The 23826-nt window shown below is 30.8% G+C and overlaps 1 protein-coding gene and 1 non-coding gene across 2 annotated transcripts in view; both read right to left on the bottom strand.

Moving 5' to 3' along the window:
• Positions 1-23826, bottom strand: part of LOC132938427 (cationic amino acid transporter 4) — a 44158-nt gene that overhangs the window by 7988 nt on the left and 12344 nt on the right. The window contains exon 3 of the mRNA XM_061005258.1: positions 22148-22396. Coding sequence (XP_060861241.1) covers positions 22148-22396 — 249 coding nt within the window. The remainder of the gene's footprint in view (positions 1-22147; positions 22397-23826) is intronic.
• Positions 7824-7895, bottom strand: Trnae-uuc (transfer RNA glutamic acid (anticodon UUC)). Its single transcript has one exon. It is a non-coding gene; the product is annotated as a tRNA-Glu (tRNA).

Here is a 23826-nt window from a genome sequence, read left to right as displayed (position 1 = left end):
GTTCGATGTGTAAGTCTATATTTTGTTAATACCTACGTATTAATCTATTATAGTATTATGTATAGTAAACTCGTTGAAAAACTCACTACACTCTGCAGTCTACATATACTAGACATATTACAGGATTCCGAAAATGAATTTTAATACGTCATATAACAGATATTAATGCCTAGATGATATATATTTAAACCTATTTGAAAAGTAGTAAAATAGTTTACATCGATTAATGGTTTCAGTCAATAATTTAACCATAAATCACCATTGGTACCTATTTAGGTTGAGTGAATAGGTAAGTATCAATTATCCTGCATGAAAAGCTCACAATCAGATATATTTCTATTACATAAAAATTGACGCCAAGCAAATTCTCAAAACAGTTGATACAATGATACATAAAATATTACCAAAGACATAAGCACAAAAACAATACTATCGTCACCGATCCATCATTCATCAAAAGCACTAAAAGCTTAGAAAATAGAACTAACACAACAACTATTGCAAGACAGATACAAACAAAAACAATACGAACACAAACCACAGGAATAAACATAAAACATTTGTTTGGATTTCCACAGATCACAGAAGGAAACGAGAAAACGAACCAAGAAGCCAAAGCCAAAAAAACAACACGAATAATACATTTAATACATTTAATACACTACTCCTAGAGATAATAACGGCGGCGGAGCACGTTCGACCGGCCGATTGTATAAATTGTCGTCGTCACGAGCATATATACGACGGTACGAACGGCTCGCAAAACCAAACTAGAGTAAAAGTCGTGGGGAACTCAGCCGTACGATACATGGCGAGCGATAGGGTATGCAGGCGCGCGGGAAAGCGATAGTCGTGGCACGAGACTTAGACCCTTGCTTGGGGAAAACAACTTATTCCAGCCACGACGGCATATCAGGCACCAACATTTTCTCTCCACCTCGGAAGACGCAGGCGGCTTCCAAAGCGCTTAAGAATTTTCTTGCCCGAGTCTTGGCTCACAATTGGAAAAAGCGGGTAAGTGGATGTCACTCTGCTGTACAGTAGGTTACAAGTGGGTCAATGTATAATGGATTGTATTAAACTTGAATTCAATAATATAATATCATTGTATAAGAAAAACGATTCTGATAGGAGACGGTTTGTCAGTCTGGATTTTTGTATAAAGTACCATATTGATCCAATTTGCTAAAAGATAAGGTACTATATGTTGAAATCGAAGCAATCCTACTGGTAAAAATTTTGTATACAGGATATAAAAGAAAAAAAAGAAATAAATTCCATTGTGTTAGGATCGCTCCGCTCAGAATTTAAAATAGAAGAAATAAAAATACAAAACTACATTAAATAATACATAATATACATTTTAAAAGGGAAGGTGGAGGATGTACGAATGGATGCCAGGAAACTTGACGAGCGGCGCCAACATAGTTTGTGCCACAATCAGAATACACATGTGCCAGTACAACTCGGCGTGCAATGAATCGATCTAGGGCGGCAAATCGAAAACAATTTCGACGTGCATGACTTTGGTGACCATGTAAACAAATAACGCGATGTAGACTTTAGTGGTTTTCGTGTTTTGTCTTTTGCATTTCTTAATGAGGTATGGTGCTCCATAATTTGTGGCCACACTAGAAAACGCGCGAACTGAATCATATACAAGGTGTTGAATGTAGTGCTTTGTGTCGAGTGCACGTGACGCACTTAAAAATGACACGACGGACAGCTTCTCGACATGATACAATCCAAAATTCTTGACGAATGAAGTACAGCGATGAGCAGTGATGTGACATGGGATTCTTTCGGTAGTAGATACGGGTGTTTTGCATTATCAGTCAACATTGACTGCTGCAGTCGACCACCCACTCGAATTAAGCCCGTATGATCCAGAGAAGCAGCTAACTGAGCCATAGTTGGGGGGGGGGGGGTTATTATGTGGTTGTGTTTGGCCAATTGCTTTAGGAGTTCTGGAAAATGCGAATATTGAGTGACTAAAACGGTAAGTCATATGGCACTCCGTAATTCATCTGGTATAAGGAAGTCTGTGTTGGTGGGACGCTTTGCAATCACTCGATCTATGAAGCGCAACGCATATGCTAATGCTCGTTGAAACGAGACCACGACGAAAACCTAAATAACTGGACATACGGAAATCCTCTGGTGTCAATATGGCGAGCAATTTCTATGTTGCCCAACGAAAGCAACTCTGCCAAAAAATGACGCCACGCTGTCTTTAGACGTGGAGGAAGCGGAGTGTCCCACTCTAATTGAGCCTGCCAAAGTTGTTGCATGAATGATTTTGCCCACAACAACATCAGACCGAGGGCATCAATGGGGTCGAACAATCTAGCAATGGCAGATAATACTCCTCGCTTTGTATTGGGCGTATCGTCAACATGTGTGTGGTACCAGAAGGTATCGGTAACGTGGTTCCAATGGAGGCCAAGTACCTGATGGCTCGTCCTTAGGTTCAAAGGAAGAACAGTTAGCTCGATATTCAGGTGGAATACAATCCAAAATCCTCAAGCTATTGCTGCACCACTTTTTCAGGCTACAGCCAGCTGATTGAAGTAGTCCTATGGTATGATTCTGCACCTGACTCAATTCCGCTTCCGTATTCCACCCTACCACAATGTCGTCGACGTGGGTATAATTAGTTAGGACGCCGGCGGAAAATAGTGGTTCAGAGCATGCGTCCAAACGTGTAATTGCCAAAAACGGAGCGGAACTCAAACCACAATATGTAACTGTCAATAGTTCGTAATCCTGGATCTCCTATTCCGGGGAATATCGCCAAAGAATGTGTTGGAGCACGCAGTTTTCATCACGGACCTTGAACTGACGGTACATTTTAACAATGTCGGCAATGAAAATATATTTGTATAATCGGTATGTGAGTTCACTTATGTCATTTTGTAATTTCAACTCAACGCAAAGAATATCATTATATAATATTAACCAGGTCGGGTAGCAATCTTCGTGTGACCTAACGACAGATAGTCATTCATGAAAGATCGATACGACTCGTACAACGGTTTGTTTTTTTGGAGGCGATGTTCTAAATTCAGTAGACGTTTCAAAGCTAAAGATCGAGTTTCTCTGAGTTGACATGATATTAAACTAATTCCGGACGTTGACGTGGATATTTGAGTACCATCGCCCTTAGTAAAAACGTGGTATCGAAACGGCAGGGCAACACAAAAACGCCCATCTGCATTTCGTTAAGTAGATTTGGTAAGCCATCTCTCACACAGCTCATCTTCAGTGGTAGGAACTGCGGGTTCGACGGGTTCTTTAGTTGACCGAAATCGATGTAGTAGAGTGTCTATCGACGGACTGGATGTAAGCAACATTGATAGGTATGCGCGGGGCGAAAGCACCTCCAAACGGGTTCACTAATCCCATTATAATCCATCCCAGATGGCTATCCATAGCTGATGGAAAACCGACAGTGTGTTTTATTACTATCGACTCAGAACAGAGAAGAAACGGATATAAATCACCTCCAAGTAGCATGTCGATCTGAGACGGAGTGTCAAACTGGGGATCGGCTAATACTAGTTGTTGATATAGTATTATGATATAGACGGTAGTGGCGAAGACGGAAGAATAGACGTTAATTTGGGAAGTATTAAGTAAATATTATTTTTATTTTTGAGTAAATAATTAAATTATACAATCCGTTAACACTATATCTGGTTATTTTATACCTATATATCTTTGTTCACAGCAAGTCTGAACCCTATACTTATTCGATACGCCGTGTGATATCAATTGTGCGCATGCGCATTTACACCTATTCACCTTAGTTATGTTGGCTTCAAATATTTAGCCAGTAGCTCTATCCATAGTATATGATCTAAGGTCTCCTTATTCTAGTCTTCTTATAATTTCTTGATAATACAACTTATGTAATATTATATAATACGTCGGCGATGACGATATTACATAATCATATTTACATTTGTTCGATAACGGACGTCGAACATAAATATTATAATAGTATGACCTAACCTATATGCTGTGACTCAGGCTGGTATGATGGCAGTTAGCTGGTAAAATGGTGACTGGACCACAGATGAGGAATGGCACTTGAACGGTATCCTACAATACGTAACGCACTATTATTTGCAGGAATTGAAACCGTTTTCAAAATCGATTTCAGAAACCGGTATAAGCCGTTTTAAAATAGAAACCGAAAAAAAATTGGACACCGGTATTAAATACAAAACCAAAACCGAAAAAAATTTTTTTTTCTTTTTCATTGGCGTGTTTTTAAATACGTAAATTTCATTAATACGCATAATTAATACTCATAATAAAATTTATTGAGATCATGATTAAAATGTTGATAACTATTTCATTATTCACAAAAGAAAATTGGAAACCGGTATACAAAACCGAAACCGAAACCGAAATTTCTTAATACCGGTATCGATAAGTTGAAACCGAAAAATTTAGAAACTGGTATTCAAAACCGAAATTTCTCAATAGTGGTATTGCTAAGTTGAAACCGATATCGTAAAATTTCAAAACCGGTATTGAAAAATTGAAAGCGAAATCGAAAAAAATTAAAAACCGGTGTACAAAATCGAAACCGAAACCGAAATTATTTCAATCGGTTTCGAGCCCTGACGGATTTAGTGCACGAGTTTCGGCGGCGGAGCACGTTCGACCGGATTGTATTAATTGTCGTCGTCACGAGCATATTATTATATTATTGTATATGACGGTACGAACGGCTCGCCAAACCGAGCCCGACTAAAAGTCGCGGTGAACTCGGCCGTATGGTACACCGCGAGCTGTAGGACAGGCAGCCGCGCGGGACAGCGATAGTCGTGGCACGAGACTTTGACCCTTACTTGGGTAAAACAACTTAATCAATCCACGACGGCTTATCAGGCGGCGACAGGCACCAACGACTATGTATAACTTATGTACATAACTTCCATTTACTTATGTATCAAAATTTGAATAAATTGTTTGTATAAATAATTGCTATTAGAAGTGAATACCTATAAATACCTATAATATCTATATTAACCTAACGCAATCGGCAGTCAATTTATTAATAACAAAAGTTTTGAAATTCCATACATAGACCTTTAAAAATAAATATTATGATTAATAATATCTAATAGGAAATAATTAAAAAAAAAATAGCTTAGAAATATTTAAGATTGAAAGCATTACAATATTTGTAATAGATAGAATAATTTTTATATAACGAAAGTAGGCAACTCAATTGAATAATTAATCTACATAGGTCATAGAGTAAGTTTAGTAATAAAAGTATAAATAATTAAGGTTAATAATTACTATAATAGAATATTATGATCATCAATAATAATGAATATAAGAAATTTGTCTACTACATGTAAAGTGATTAATAATAGTGATTAATTAAATAATATCAAAATTTGATGAGCCTCTACATTGTAGGTAACAATTTCACTTTGATATGTGAATGATTATTGACTTAATTAAATTAATATTTTGTAGGTACCTGCTGTAATTATACATAAACAATATTAGAAAAAAGCTTCAAAAAAGAAAAAAAAATTGAGGAGAATCGGGAAAATTGATTTTTTATTTTGGTGTAACTCAAAATCACGCAAATTTTCAATAAATTTTATAGTTAATAGTTTATGGTGTTCAATCTTAGATTATGAGTGGAGCGATGAAAGTATTGATTTTACAATGAAGTGTGTTTTTATTTTTTTTTATTTTTGTGTCTGTCACCTTTTAGAACAGTAAAAAAGCTTAGATTTTCTTCAACAATATCTTTTCTGATAGAAAAGTGAACCTAGTTGGTACTTTGGGGAGGTCAAAAGTAGAAAATTCCCAGTATTTTTCAAAAGCGACGTGAAAAACAAAAGAAAAATTAAGGAAAAACGGGAATTTTTACGCAAATACTGATTTCGAGAAAATCGATTTTGGTTTTTGGTGTAACTCTAAAACAAATGAACGTATATACATGAAGTTTTCACTGGTTGTTTATATTTGCATTTTCTATACACGATAAAATTTTAAAAATATTTTGATTTGTTTTGAACTGTTTAAAAACATTTTCAGTTTCCAATTGTATTAGTATTTTTTTCTATGGATGTCAATAAAACTTTATTTGTTAGATAAAAAAGCTTGAACATTTAATACAAGGCTCCTACTATATTTTTACTATGATATTTGAAAAATATTAAAAATCCTTAGTCACAGATTTTATTTATAAGCATTTCAAGTTAAAATATTGACAAAATACGTAAAAATGACGAAAATTTGAAAATTATTTTGAGTTAGAAATTCATAATATATTTTCTTTTTAAATATAAGATTTGAAAATGTAAAACAAGATTATCCATAAGTTTTTCTACCTTTATCAATAAAAAAATGTCTACAAGAAAGTCAAATTAAATTTTGATGAGCGTTTGAAATTCATATTGTTACAACATTTGATATTCACTCGATATCTCATGTAACGATTTTCTCATTTTGTTGTAATTAAAAAACGTATGACTGTAGATACTTGAAAATTTCACTGAATAATATATTAGCATTTTCTATACACAATAAAACTTTTAAAATAATTTGACTCTTTTTGAGCTGTTTACGGACATTGTCAGTTTCCAATTATTTTAGTTTTTTTTCTACAAAAATCAATAAAATGTTATTTGTTGAGTAAAAAAGCGTGAAAATTTAATGCAATGCCCCTGATATATCGTTACAATAGCGGCTGAAAAATATTAAAAATACATACGCACAATTTTTTTTTATAAGCATTTAAAGTTCAAATTTTGACAACATTTATTACATTTAGAATTTAATAATTATTTTGTAGTTAAAAATGTATTAAATGTTCAAATTTTATAGCTAAGGATTGAAAATTGAAAACAGGTTATGTATAAATTACTTTATTCACAATAATATTAACAAATATACTTGGTAATATCATAGGCCGACTGACCGTTTTCGCTCAGAATCGTTTTTCTTATACAATGATATTATATCATTGAGTTCAAATTTAACACCATACTAATCTAAAATATGTCTATAAATAGTTCAAAAGAAGTCGTCATATTTCAAACTTCATAATATCATGGATTGAAAATGCAAAAAATATTTATGAATATTTTTGAATTACAATGAATTAATTAAAATCGTTATTATTCGATAAAATATAGAATTTCATCCAATTTTTTATTTTAAAAAATAAGTAGGTATATTTTAGATTCTGAGCGATTTGTGCATTAATGATGCATGTGTTTATTTATTTTTAATTTGTTTATGTGCCTGTATGCCAACACTAAAAGTAGTCGAAAAAATGCTTTGATTTTAAACTTCAAGTGGTTTCTCTAGAAAATTGGATCTAGTTGATACTTGTTGAGTGGTCAAAATTGAAAATGTCCAGTAGTTTTCAAAAGCTTCAAGAAAATAAAAATAAACTATACCACGCTACTCAATATTTTTCCCCTACAAAGAAAATCTATGGATCATAAAATAAATATGCTTTTGTTAATAAGTAACCATGACAACAAAAACGTTTGCAAAATCAATTAGAAAAATAAAATATCTGTACCCAGCCCAAAATCATATTTATGTTATTAAAAAACAAATTAAGAAATTGCCTCAGCACAGAATAGTTTTTCGTTTGATTGATCATTTAATACAAATTTAACATAATATTCATTTAAATAATTACAATTTTTAAGTTAAAATGCGAAAGTCTTTGGTGTCTGAGAGAAAATAAATATTGGATATTATCCTAACTTAGTGATTGGTTTTATTAGATTGTGGATTTAAAAATTAAAAAAAAAATAAAAATTATATTCCGGTACCGGGAATCGAACCCGAGCCTCCTGGGTGAAAGCCAGGTATCCTAGCCACTAGACCATACCGGATTGGTATTGGGGTTGAACAATTCAATCATATTTATAGATATTATGTTTATTCCAATATAAATTTCTTTTATTTCGTAGATTTTGTCTTTTAATTTGAATATTTAATAGTTATATATTTCGTGCAATCATACCAATATACCATGAATAATATGTATAGCAGGTGCCTATTATTTAACAAAGTGTATTGAAATAGCAAGGAATTATTGGTTATACGATTATGTGTTTTGTTTACATTGTAGATATCTTAATCTTTTTGGAGCTGGAAAATTACTTTATTTGTTCAATTCAATTTTATAAGACGTTGGAAATAGGACTAGGTAATTTGAAATAACTATAGATACATATTTGTTTAAAATAAATAACAAGGTGTAAGGTGTAACTATTCAAATTGTGGCCCGTAAAAAATGTATATTTTTTTTTTTTGGTCCTTGATATCAAAAAGGTTACTGACCCCCTAATCTACACAATAATGGACTTCAAGCTTCTATATCCATATGTCAATACAAATAAATGCGATAAAACTATATTATAAAAGCATAATACTTAATATTAGATATTTGAAAACCAATTTTTAAAACAAATTACATTTCGAATACGGAATAGTTATAGGTTATGTAGGTACTATTCATCCAAACACCGAAACACATGACATTAATTGAATATAATATGAACTAGTACTTAGTAGGTAGCTAGGTACTTCTAATAATACCTATACTTCATAATAATACAACAGGCACCCAACAGGACTGTAATATCTGAAATATTTGAAACAGTTTTCTTAATGTAGTTGTTCGCACCTATTTTTAATAAATATGGTCACTCTACAATACTTCAGTCGCAGTGACCTAGGTGGGCGGTACCTTCTTAATGATGAGGTACCTACCTACACTCAAAACTTATACCACTTACTTACTGCATTAGAACTCTGCACAGAAACGAGTTATTTTAATGTCACTCGCTTGTATGGATCCGGGAAACTATACTAATATATAAAAAAAATAAGAACACCATTTTCAAACAAGTTTGATGAATAATATTAATTATTGATAAATTCTTTAGGTATCTACATATAATTAATTTTGAATAAAATCTCGTAAATTAGAATAATTTAACTTATCGCATTTATCATTATACTATTATAACTTATAAATTATAATGTTCCCTTCTTAATAAATATCATTGGCAGAACTGCAGGGCTTGCAAACGTTATAATAACGTTATGATTATTGATTATAACGTTTGTATTTGACGAAAAAACGATTGAAATTTGTAAACGTAATTATAACGAAAAGCGATAATCAAAAGTAACTAAATACCGCAAAACAAAACATAACGATTATACGACTATACGAACTTGTATAACGATTTAGTTCTAAATAACGATAAACGCGAAACTTGAGAAACGTTTTAACTTTTAATTGTAAATAATATAAAACGGATTTTTTTTTTCAAATGCAAACCCAAGAATAAACAAGACATTAGTTGATCAATACGAGCACATAGTGGGTCGGTCATAAACATGGTAAACTTGTACTTAAAATAGAAGTAGGGATTCTTATAGATACCATGTTTTTTTCTCCAATTGGAAAATCTCAATTCCTTAAGCCTTGAAACGTTTCAAGATCGAGGATTAATTTATATAGCTGCAGCAGTCTGCCCTACTTTTACGCACACTTTGGTGTTGGTATATTATAATAATATATTAATATTGTCTATTAAGCACCACTTCATCCGACAAAACTATAGGTAGGTACTTCAAAGATTGCGATTATAATGTGTTGAAATTCCCATGTAATGCGTGTATAACCTTTTAAAAAATTATATTAAAAACAACGTTAAAGTTAAAGTTGTTTGCACAAAAGATTGCTTAATGTTTAGATTTTCAATAGAGTTAGAATACGTACCTATGGTTCCCTAGCTATACCTATAATATATATAGGTACAGAAATGTTCACATGAATGTGGCGTGCAAGTTATACAGGATATATTTTTTTTCATTGGTTTTAAGCCCGGCAACTGAAGCCATTAGCCGTAGGATGACATAGTAGGGTTTTTGGTACGGCGGGGGAACGGTTGGGAGGAACACGTTTTTTATGTTTGGCCGAATTTTCTCTCCCATTTTGGCTGGTGGGCGCCCGTAGGTATCTGCCATGCCCGGGTGGGGGATTGCGGCCATTCCCTCCGGGCACCGTGACTGCCGAAGAAAAATGCCATCCGTGGCCGTGATCGAACTGGCGTCCACTGCGCCCCCCACAGGATATTTTTATATGATATTGTCATTGTCTTTATCTTTATTTCAAATAGTATTTACGCCACTGAAAACATGTACCTATAATACTGAATTCATGACTATAATAAACGCATGTTTGAAAAAAATTAAATTTTTTCTAATTTTTAAAGCTATAATTTTTTTTAATTTTAACTTTACTAAATTCTGTACAAAAAACAATTTTCATTTCGTATTCTATAAAGCAGACTATTTTTCTACGGATTTAGATGTGTATAAAATAGAACTTCAAACGAGCAGTTAATTAATAATTATAAGTTATAATCAGTTATAATCATCCTATAAGCAGGGCTTGGGACTTATAGCACTTAAAATCATTAAAATAAGCGCTTAAAAACAACATAAGCACTCAAATAATTTGAAATTAAATTTAAAAAAAGTAACATATTAGTAACAGTAACTCATTTAAAAAGTTCAAGCAAAGGTATTTCGTCAAAAAAAAAAACTTTCTTTTCACATGATAAAGTAGGTACTAACTACAGACATAATTTGTATAACTGTGCTAAAAATAATGATTAGGAAAAGTTTCTAACTAAAAAATCAAAAAAAAAATTAATAAATCTTTATATTATAAAAAAATCAAACTTCACTTTCGAGACAATTTGCATTATTATTTATAGATTTTCCGAGGGATTTTCTGAAAATTAAAATGTAAACAATATTTACAAATACCTAGTTGAAAAAAAAAATAATTAATTTAATCTTACCATCATTATTGCATTAATTAATTTAATTTTAATTCTATCAAAAACAATTTTGCAGTAAAAAACCATAAAAAAGTAGAAAAACTGGTCAAAAAAGCAAAAATAACCAGAAAAACTGGAATGAGCATTTTTTTTTTTTGAAAAATCTATGAAAAAAGCAAAAAAAAGCACTTTCATAATTTAACGTGTCGTAACACGACATACACTTCCATAACACACTGCTACATTTTAAGTCAATCCATAAAAATAGGCAAATGCTTTAAGTCCCGAGCCCTGGTTATAAGTTATAACTGTTATACCTAAGTATTTAAGTTTTTATAAGTGGTGTAGAATGGAGTAGGTAAAGGGGACAAGGAGTATCCCGTATAATGTTGGTGCACTACAACTCCGTTCATTTAAACTTTAAATACCGTCTGAGTACTTATACGTAACTAATTAACTAGGTACATGTTTGAAATTTGATTTTTATACTTTAAAAGATTCGCCTATAGTTTAGATATCGATGCCCCTATGTTATATAATATAGTTATATGTTTGTTACAGCGTTAAACAACTTTATATTTATATAGTTTTCAGAATTTTCTGCTGTCATACATAAAATCATTTGTAAGCATTTATAATATTATGTACCAGTTACATTGCACCTATATAATATAACTTTTGGGAGAACATAGGTATTGGTAGGAAGTACCTAGTTGCGTGAAAAATCAGAAATGTTTGTTATTTATATAACATAAAATTAAAACTGAAATATTGATATGTAAGTATCTATACTTACTTTATGTATAGGTATCAACTATTTTATGTAATGAATGATATCTACAAAATGTGTATACATATCAATTATTATATATACCTAAATAATATAAGAATACCTACCCAACACACAATTATTATTGTATGATGCAGGTATTATAACCTATAGGTAACTACAGACGTTTTCATGTCTATGGTTTACTAGACAATTGCCAAAATATAGTAACAGTTGAAACTTATAACTCTGTGCTCTATGATGATTAGCTCCATTCAAGGGTGCCCATTAGGAGGTGTAATGGATCGGCATGTCTCCTCTAGACAAATGTGAAATGATAGTTATTATTTTTAATTGTAAATAATAAACTATTTTTATTGATGATATTATATTATATGACATATTACATAGGTAGGTACATCATGTTGTACCCATATTATATATTTTCTGTTATTTAAAAAGTAATATTGTTGGTTCTTCGTTTTTTTTATAATATTATCACTACCCCCCCCCCCCCTGCTGATTATGTTGTGATTATACATTTTAAGTAAGTAAGTATAAAAAAATCCCATCGTCTGGCGCATTATTAATATTTGCATTATTTCGTTTCATAGCTGATTGCTGCAGACCATTTCTGCATGAACTGTCTCAATTCCAGATTTTATACGCTATCTAATATCTATTATACTATAATCTAAAAATATTTTTCAATGTTAAACGATAAAATCATGCGAGATAATTTTTTAATGACGCTATAGACTATTCAAACATTTCACAATATACCTAAATATTATAATATATTTGTATCTGATGAACTTCAATATGACTAGTATGATCATTTCGCATAATTGTTTTTTTCTTTTTTTTAATATAGGTAGGTACCTATAATTGACAAAGAATAATAGAATAGTAGAATTTTTAATATATTTTTATTATACAGTTCATTTAATGTAGGCACCTACTCATGCATGATAATACTCGTATATAGTTATATATACTTTGTGCCCAAGGCCCCTAGCTAGTTATGGAAAAATAATTTTTTATTAAAAATATTAACGGTACTATGTGTTTCCGAACAGTCATCCGCAAGTAGGTACCTACTAAGGGGGTTTCCGTTTTCCGCTAAAATTACCCTCGTCCGTTATCACCATGATCATTTTCCGCCGAAGGTTATACTCCGATTTCCGCCAAACAAAATTAATAAATTATTTGAGAACTTTATTTCTGAACCTTAATTCTTCAAATTGTAATGATTACGATGTACTTGCCTCACCTTGTATCACAGACGACACTAAAAATATCACAAGTCTGGTCCAAATAATACATTTAATCATAAAAATGTGGGTAAGTGGATGTCGCTCTGCTGTACAGTAGGTTACAAGTGGGTCACTGTTAGTGTTATGGATGGTGTTAAATTTGAATTCAATGATATAATATCATTATATAAGAAAAATGATTCTGAGCGAAAACGGTCAGTCAGCCTATGTTATTACCAAGTATATTTTACGATATTATTGTGAATAAAGTAATATATAACCTATTTACGTGAAGCCTTATCTTAAATTTTCAGTCGAAATTCTTTGATTGATAAAGGTAGACAAACTTATGGATAATCTTGTATCTTTGCTAATTTTCGTGATTTTTCCGTATTTGTCAACATTTGAACTTTAAATTCTTATAAATAAAAACTGTGACTAAGGATTTTTAATATTTTTCAAATATCATAGTAACAATATAGTAGGAGCCTTGTACTAAATTTTCAAGCTTTTTTACCCAGCAAATAAAGTTTTATTGACGTCCATAAAAAAAAAATACTATTAAAATTGTAAACTGAAAACGTTCCTAAACAGTTCAAACAAATCAAAATATTTTTAAAATTTTAAGGTGTATAGAAAATGCAAATATAAACAACCAGTAAAAATGTCATGTACGTTCATTTGTTTTAGAGTTACACCAAAAGCCAAAATCGATTTTCTCAAAAACATATAAAAATTACCGTTTTTCCTTAATTTTTCTTTTGTTTTTCACGTCGCTTTTGAAAACTACTGGGACATTTTTACTTTTCACCCCTAAAAGTACCAACTAGATTCACTTTCTTATCAGAAAAGTTATACTGTTAAAGAAAATCCAAGCATTTTTACTGACCTAAAAAGTGATGACAGACACAAAAATTAAAAAATTAAAAATAAAAAAACACACATCATTATAAAATCAATACATTCATCGCTTCACTCAGAATCTAAAATAATGACGGTGAATTATTGAAGCCACAACCTATAGATGACCTACCAAACACATGCAAATAACTATCAAATGATATATTACTATTGAACTTTATAATGTTTAGATAATTTAGGTGTCTAATTCAATTGATGACCTTCATATTATCAAAACTAAAATTATCAGTACATAGAAATAGGTACATAAACTGTTACACGCTACACAATTATGGTGAACTACTTAAAAAAATTTTCAATCTGTACAAACAAATTACGAACAGTATAAGAATATTGTGTTAGGAAAAATGGTTATAAATTATCAATGCTTCCCGTGCGCTGCATTGTCGGTTTGTGATAGGTACACCCGCGGCTACCAAGAGCCACTAGAACTTTTATTGAAATACGGGCCCAGCGTCAAAAAGATGATAGTTTTAAAACTACCAAGCTAACTTACTGTGATTTTATTATTTTTATGAATATTAACTATTTTATCATTTATTACACTAGGTTATTAGGTTATTATAGGTATTTAGGTACCATATTGTACAATATAGATATATTGTAGTTTTTTTTATAATAATAGGTACTATATTTATATTTGTTAAGCTAGAAAAATTCTTAGTAGGTACACTTTTAAGCTAATTGGGGAAAACTCTCAGAAAACAACGAAAAAAATAAAATATTATAATTTGTACAAAATATGCATATATTATTATTAATTATTACTCCAATTTTTGATCAAATATAGATTTTTTGAATTCTAAAATGAATTACCATATATAAGTAGGCACTTACTTGAGAATTTCTCATTAATATATTTCTTTATGTATAAAAAAAAAAACTGATAGAAAAAAATTTTTTTGGCAAATTAGTTATAACAAGTTAAAATGTAATTTTGAATACCTAGAAAGAGTTTGTTTTATTTTACTAGTTGCACTAACCTTCACCAAACACCTATAAATTATATTATTCTTTATTATCAACTACAATTATAGTACCTATATATATTATTATATATCTTCAACCATTTTATCAACCACAATTTACTTCAGTAATTTTGCTAATTCAGTTGATTATTAAACTACCAGGAACGGAGCAGAAACATACGTTCCAACCAAAATAATAATAATAATTAATAATTTTATTGCACCTATAATACCTATATTATTCCCAATGTTCTATGATATAATTTTATTATGTCCATGAATTTGACCCACCCACTTTCTATGATAAGACCCAAACCAATACCAAAAGTTAGCAAATAGTTAGCAAATAATAGCAAATTTACTATAGAAGTTAGCAAATCATTATTGAGGCAGTTATAAGCATTATTTATTTGGGTGGGCCAAGTTCAGGTAACCCACCCACTTTGTCCGATCGTCTCCAAACAAACGCCGGTAGTTAGCAAACAGTTAGCAAATAATAGCAAATCAATTTTTGAAGTTAGCAAATCAAAATTCTATTTTTGGCAGATTTTAGAAAAAAAAATTCCAGCCCACCCACTTTGTCCGATCGTCTCCAAACAAACGCCGGTAGTTAGCAAACAGTTAGCAAATAATAGCAAATCAATTTTTGAAGTTAGCAAATCAAAATTCTATTTTTGGCAGATTTTAGAAAAAAAAAATTCCAGCCCACCCACTTTGTCCGATCGTCTCCAAACAAACGCTGGTAGTTAGCAAACAGTTAGCAAATAATAGCAAATCAATTTTTGAAGTTAGCAAATCAAAATTTTATTTTTGGCCGATTTTATAATAGTTAGCGAAATAATAGCAAATTATTAATTATTATTTTTGCATTACTCATTTATATTATTTTTAGATTATGAATTACGATAGTATCCATAATAAAACTCATATACTCATATACGATATTAGTTATTACTTATTAGGTGTAATTGTTAGTGTTTTATAAAATAGATACGTGTATGAGTATGAGTATAAGTAAACGTGTTGTGTTATTTTACCACCTCAATCCAAACTAGTGGTGAAGTGCTGAAGTCCCTAACAAATATTATTTGTGTTCCATAATCCTGTTTAATATTAATATCTTAGTCCGTTAATAGATTAACATTTGTCGTGTTCATCTTATTAGCAGATATGTGATGATACCAGAAGACATTAATCGTGTGAAAAAAACACAGACTACAGAGTGTGATGCATACACGATGATTGAACACTGGTTGATCATGATCCGGTCGTAGTGTTAGTTTGGATTGAGGTGGTAAAATAACACAACACGTTTATTTGCTTTATGTCACTAATTAGTATATAATATTATTACAGCCAAATAATACACAGGCATGAAGTTCGTGAATGTGATGTAGGTATTAACTATACTATTTATAACATGGTCAAATCCCATATAATGTAGATATGAAAATATTTTTGTAACCCCCCACCCATAAAAAAGGCTTATGTACGCTACTCAAGCAGATTGAGAATATTTTAGAAGTTGTCATATCCCCAAGGATACGAAAAATCATACTCATACACGTATATATTTTATAAGACACTAAAAATTACACCTAATAAGTAATAACTAATATCGTATATGAGTATATGAGTTTTATTATGGATATTATCGTAATTCATAATCTAAAAATAATATAAAAGAGTAATGCAAAAATAATAATTAATAATTTGCTATTATTTGCTAACTGTTTGCTAACTAACGGCGTTTGTTTGGAGACGATCGGACAAAGTGGGTGGGCTGGAATTTTTTTTTCTAAAATCGGCCAAAAATAGAATTTTGATTTGCTAACTTCAAAAATTGATTTGCTATTATTTGCTAACTGTCTGCTAACTACCGGCGTTTGTTTGGAGACGATCGGACAAAGTCGGTGGGCTGGAATTTTTTTTTTCTAAAATCGGACAATGTGGGTGGGCTGGAATTTTTTTTTCTAAAATCTGCCAAAAATAGAATTTTGATTTGCTAACTTCAAAAATTGATTTGCTATTATTTGCTAACTGTTTGCTAACTAACGGCGTTTGTTTGGAGACGATCGGACAAAGTGGGTGGGCTGGAATTTTTTTTTCTAAAATCGGACAATGTGGGTGGGCTGGAATTTTTTTTTCTAAAATATGCCAAAAATAGAATTTTGATTTGCTAACTTCAAAAATTGATTTGCTATTATTTGCTAACTGTTTGCTAACTACCGGCGTTTGTTTGGAGACGATCGGACAAAGTGGGTGGGCTGGAATTTTTTTTTCTAAAATCGGCCAAAAATAGAATTTTGATTTGCTAACTTCAAAAATTGATTTGCTATTATTTGCTAACTGTTTGCTAACTAACGGCGTTTGTTTGGAGACGATCGGACAAAGTGGGTGGGCTGGAATTTTTTTTTCTAAAATCTGCCAAAAATAGAATTTTGATTTGCTAACTTCAAAAATTGATTTGCTATTATTTGCTAACTGTTTGCTAACTACCGGCGTTTGTTTGGAGACGATCGGACAAAGTGGGTGGGCTGGAATTTTTTTTTCTAAAATCGGCCAAAAATAGAATTTTGATTTGCTAACTTCAAAAATTGATTTGCTATTATTTGCTAACTGTTTGCTAACTACCGGCGTTTGTTTGGAGACGATCGGACAAAGTGGGTGGGTTACCTGAACTTGGCCCACCCAAATAAATAATGCTTATAACTGCCTCAATAATGATTTGCTAACTTCTATAGTAAATTTGCTATTATTTGCTAACTATTTGCTAACTTTTGGTATTGGTTTGGGTCTTATCATAGAAAGTGGGTGGGTCAAATTCATGGACATAATTTTATTATGTCATTTTGAGAGAAGAGATGATTATTATTGAGATATTTATTACAGTTTACTTCTATTATAGGTTTATAGCTGTATACTACATTCTGATATTACTATTATTTAGTCGTCAAGTCAGTAATCTCTACGTACGCACGCTCGGAAATAAACTTTACCTATATGAGTTTAATTTACAACTTTTTATCTATAACTACTATATTATTATATTTAAAATTATACTCTTGTAACTTATAAATGACTGTTTCTTTCTTGGTACTTTATAGATTTAAAACTACAGGACGATTTTCGATAAAAAGTTATATCAATAGATCCTTGAGACTCGGGGAGAGTTTGTAAGCTGCAACCCATACAAGTCGCTTATATAGGATAGCTGGCTCATGAATTTTTTTTCGGTTCACAAAAATAGAATTTTTTTAGATATAGAATTAATTTATTAATTGCCTTTGGTTACATATCATAAAATATTTATTAAGCAGATTGGATATAATTGTCTGTGTTGTCTTATATTTTGTTATTATAGACTACCTAATACAGTAATACCTAGCAATTTTATATAAATGTAAAATTGAGTAAAACAGCTATTATAATATTATATTAGAGGAAAAGTGTATGGTTGAGTTATCTATGCTGAAAAAAATACTCGATCGATTTCGACAAAAAACAATTGAGAATATTTCGACTGAAGCAAGACGTAAACGATGGATATATCGATAGATGGTCGACTTATAGGCAAGACGCCGTGGATAATACGGCTGCTATAATAATATATTATTATATTAAAATATGATTATTAATATTTTTTTTCAGGTTGAGCCACACCCATTACATATTATACCAACTTTTTATTTTGTTTTAAAGTTGATTACACCGTGTTTAAGAAAGGTTTAAACCCGCTTAAAAAACAGTTGGAAAAATACGTCTTACAAGATTCAAACAGTTTTTTAAAAATTATTTTGATCGGAGCATGAATATATTGATTTTACAATAATTTAGTTTTTTAAATTCTTCATAAATGTATTGATATTCGATTTTACAGTGATGTTTTTTTTTGTGTCTAAAGACTCTTTTGAAAATGCTTGGATTTTCAACGTTAACGGTGTGAACCTAGTTAGTACTTAGGACTTTGGGGGTCAGTAGTAATAATCTTCAGTATTTTTCAAAATTATCGAAATCACAAAAAAAAAATTAAAAGAAAATGGGAATTTTTAAACAAAATTTAGTTTTGGACAAGATAAATTTTGTTTTTTGGTATAACTCAAAAAACGAAGAACGACGAATAGACTTTAAATTGTCACCAAATGTGATAATATTAACATTTTCTATAAATAATTTTCAAAATATGTTGACTCTTTTTGAGCTGCCTGTACATAAATGTTATATACCTGGAACTTGAGTCAAAAAGGGTCAATGTCACTTTGTGGTGAAAATGATTTATATGGCAATTCATGTGGTAATAATAATAATAATTTTTGTGGGATTTGAGAAGACCAATATGTTGCTAGAAAAATTATTACATATTGCAATATCAAAAATATTATAGACATTTGATATTTTAGATTTTTTTTGGATGAACATTGTTCACTAGGTCACACTTAGAAACCTTGAAATTACAACGTTCCTCATAAATTTTATATATTAATTTATATATTCTATATTATATAGAATAAATAAATAGGTACGTAATTTTATGCTATTATTGTCTATTTATGCCACGAATCTAGTATGCAGACTGTTCTAAGGTATTTCAGTATTAACTTATAACTTACTAACAAAAATATAGTCAATTTAGGTATGATATAAATATATACAATATATTAATATAATACGAACATGTTCAGTGGGGCCTATTATCTTCTTGAAGAAGAAATGAAAATAAATAAAAACAATACCAATTAATAATATAATAAAATAAATGTTTCGGCTAAAACCAATTCAACTTTCCGTATTACTAATAGTAAAATAAATTATTATAGCCTATATAATAGAAATATACAGATATGATATCATAAAATATAATTAGTTATATATTATATCGTCTTCGTACAGAATTGTTTTTCGTGTGGTGCAAATATGCAATGATATATTACTGATATATAAAATGAAGAAAAGTTTGATAAAAAAACAATAAGCCCATAAGTGAGTACAATTTAGGTATATTAATTTACAAAAAGAAATAGTAACTAATAATACTTAAATTTTAAATAGGTATAAATACGAAAAAATCTTTTTTATAATATTTTAAATGTTATTTTTAACAGTGGGTACCTACCCACATTAAATACTAGGTACTTTAAAAGTATTTTATACAATACTGTTGATAAGCAAACAGACTGTGTTAGTGCGCACTGTAATCTATCAAAAAAGCTGAACAAACAGTTTCAAAAGAATCAAACAAATAACTATACCCATGATTTATTTTGTATAGTAAGCTTTGTTCTTTGGTCTAGTATAGAACGAGAACACAGGCCGGTAGGTGCGTGCGACACATATTAATCATTAATTTGTTAGGTGATGCAGCACAACCTGCAATCGTCCGATGTTGCATATTGTGTAATGTATAATGTATACTGTTTGTATTACGCTAATTTTGCAAAATTTGTACATCGACAAACGATGGCAGGAGTAGTATTGTTCACACAGTATCTGCTGTTGCCGACTAAACAGGAGAAAAATGCTTTGTTTCTTACGATTAAGTGTATCATACCTATGTTGTATTATCATTATAATCAATAGTCAATACCTACCACAGTTTCAGAAATTGTCTAAAATATATAATAGTTTCAGTGTACCTAGGAACTTAATTTCATTAAATTGTTCACTGGACAAATAATATATGCTCATAAGTCATAAGTGTGATTAAAATATGTTATCGGTAGGGTAGTCATAGATTTTATATATACATATATGAGTATCTATTCAACTCAATTTTTCTTCCAACATTCGAGCGGATTTAGTAGTATTTAAAAAAGTGTTTATTCACTATATTCGCAATTCAGTATTCACTTATCATATACTCAGAACATCAAACGCATTAAATAGATTTGATAATCACATAATATTATCCGCAATATAATATCACATAACCATCACATAACCTATTTAATATTATTTACAAATTGTTAAAAACAATATTTTAATTTATTAATCAATTATTATGGTAGTATAGATCATATTATGGTAGTATAAATATTATAAATACAGTATACACAATACACATGCATCCAAAATTATAATTAGTAGGTAAGTTTTGTCCAAAGATTAAAATGCGCTCAAAATAGTCGTATTTTTAAAATTTTTTATTAGCTTAATAAAAATCTCATTTATGAGTGACATTTTAGTCAATTAGAAAACAAATTTTAATAGTTTATTGCGTACGAGGCAGTTCATCGGGAAAAACTCCACCCCTGCACCTTCCCTCACAGTTTACTTTAACTATTAAAACTAAAGTAAGTTACACATAAATAATAAAATGTATTATTACTAATTTATAATTTAACTATTTACTATTTTATAACTAATATTCTTCTTTTAATGTATTCTTAAAATCTTATGGTTTGAAGTAGGTAACTATAATAAAGAAGTATTAAAATTGAGTTCACAGAATACTTAAGCCTACCATTTACCAATAATTGTTATTTATTATTATAATTTGGAGCAAATATATACATTAGTGAGAATACAGATAACCAACCAGAAACGTATACAAAAAAAAAAGAATAGTAATTTGTTACTGTATATTTTATCAACAATGATAGTCTGTATAATATGTAGTCATTTTAAATACTGGGAAAAATACTTGAAGATAGAAATTATGATATTATAAATTAATATATTAACATTATAGATTGCAGAAATGGCGATGTATTGGAAGATTCGATCTTATGTTGTCTTTTATTAGATTTCTTATTAGATTTTGAGCAAAAAAATAATTATGTTTATTTTGTGGCTATTATATAGCGTGTGACCAGTGTAAATTAAAATATGTAAGACTTCGATTGTGTTTTGTTTGAAGTACCAATTTTGATCCTCATTGGTTTGGCCCCACTGCTACACGGGTCTGCGCACGCCTATGTTTTTACCTGGTTAATTAGTTCAAAACTCTTTTTCATTTTAACGGTAGGTATAATTTGGTCTGTGTGGTTATAATAAAGAGAAAATAATTATAAGTTGTCTATAAAACAAAAAAAAGAATAGTTTTATGTATAAAACGAAATTATAATTTGAAAATACCAAAAAAAAAAAATGAGAGTATTTTAATGTCCGTTACTCCGTAGGTGTATACAGTATAATAATGCCTAACCTGCTCACGCACACACGCAAGACGTATACACCATCAACCGCAGTCCGCAATTCCGGATGCTATTGTGTGTGTGTGTGTTCATGCGTACACCACACACCAAGACGCAACCTGAACATCACTCAACCAGACACGCACCGCCGGGTACCGCGGGCCGGTAGAGGATCTTTGGGCTATATGTATATAATATTTTGTTATTAATCACGGTCGCCCGAAATCATTACCAATCATGTGCTCGAGTATGATGTTCCATCCAATAACGAACGCCCAAAACTCGCCGACGCTCACGTACGTGTAGACGTACGCTGAACCCGCTTTTGGTATGCGGGTCCCAAATTCGGCGTAGCACAACGCGGCCAACATGGACGCCGCGCCGGCCAGCATGAACGACAGGATGATCGCCGGACCAGCCATTTCCTTGGCCACCGTGCCGATCAGCACGTAAATCCCGGCGCCCACCATGTGACCGATTCCTGTAAAGACGGCAAAACATAGTTGACGGTGTTTAACAAACATAGTACATCCGCCAACATTGTATACAGTATAATATAGTTGTAGTAGATCACGGGAATAACGCGTTCGCTTACTGCGTTTGACAACGGCAGTTTTAATATTGCAATAACGATATATTTTAGCGCTTTCGTTTTTAATATGATATTACGATACGGCTAAGCCATCCATACGATATCATTGCAGGGTTACTATATAGATGGTTACTATATGGATGGTTACTATAGATGCGTCCCGCGGTAAAATAAAAACTCTACCTACGATCGCTGCCCGAGATACAGAGGTATACCTTCTACTGTGGCCCAGGTTTCGTTAGCGTAGGTAATTATATAGCGTACGTAGGTCATCAGGAGCTTTGTATTAAACTTTCACGCTTTTTTTATCCAACAAACAACATTTTATTGACGATTACAGAAAAAAAAACTAAAAAAATTGAGAACTGACTACGTCCGCAAACAGCTCAAAAAGTGTCAATACATTTTCAAAATCATAATATCAAATATACGAATTGATAAAATAAAACATTCAGTGAAATTTTCATGTATCTACATTTTATACAGTTGTTCGTTTATAAATTACAACAAAATAACAAAATCGCTACATGAAAAATCGAGTGAATGGCCAATGTTGTGAAAATATGAACTTCAAACGCTCATAAAAATTTAATGTGACTAAACAGTTCAAAACAAATCAAAATATTTTGAAAATTATATTGTGTATAGAAAATTAGAATATAAACAACCAGTGAAAATTGCATGTATATACGTACATTTGTTTTAGAGTCACACGAAAAACCAAAATCGATTTTGTGAAAAACCGATTTTGCATAAAAATTACCGTTTTCCCTTAATCTTTATGTTGTTTTTCCTGGCTCTTTGAAATTATTTCATTGTAAAATAAATACATTCATCGCTCCGCTCAGAATCTAACGTTTGTTCATACCCGGTAATCTCGGAAACTACTAGCTAGTTACTTAATATCTATAAATTTACATGTATATTTAAGTACTTTATAAATTATTTTAAATCTTCCTAATACTGTTTACTGTAGATTGAGTCTTAAACATTTAGGTAGCAATACTTATGTACCAATGTCCAATAGCAAATGCTGCTATATTGCTATATTGACCAAACAGTGTTTGTTATTGATCGAATAATGGTTCTATCTAGACGAGCAATTGGATCTATAAAAATGTTAATAATATTTGTATACATTTTTTACTTACTTACTTACTTATTTAAAGATAAATTATTATAACAATAGTAATGGTTAATGACCTATTAGGTATCTCGAAGAACGTAATAAATAACAACAATTTAAAATATTGTGTAACATTACCGGATTACTGTAATATTGTTATTTGTTACACACTGATCAGTATACAATATACATA

Source organism: Metopolophium dirhodum, chromosome 2 (assembly GCF_019925205.1).
Source record: "Metopolophium dirhodum isolate CAU chromosome 2, ASM1992520v1, whole genome shotgun sequence".
NCBI classification, from domain to species: Eukaryota; Metazoa; Arthropoda; class Insecta; order Hemiptera; family Aphididae; genus Metopolophium; species Metopolophium dirhodum.
Note: the sequence above shows the minus strand (reverse complement) of the source record. Positions and strands in the feature narration are given on the sequence as shown.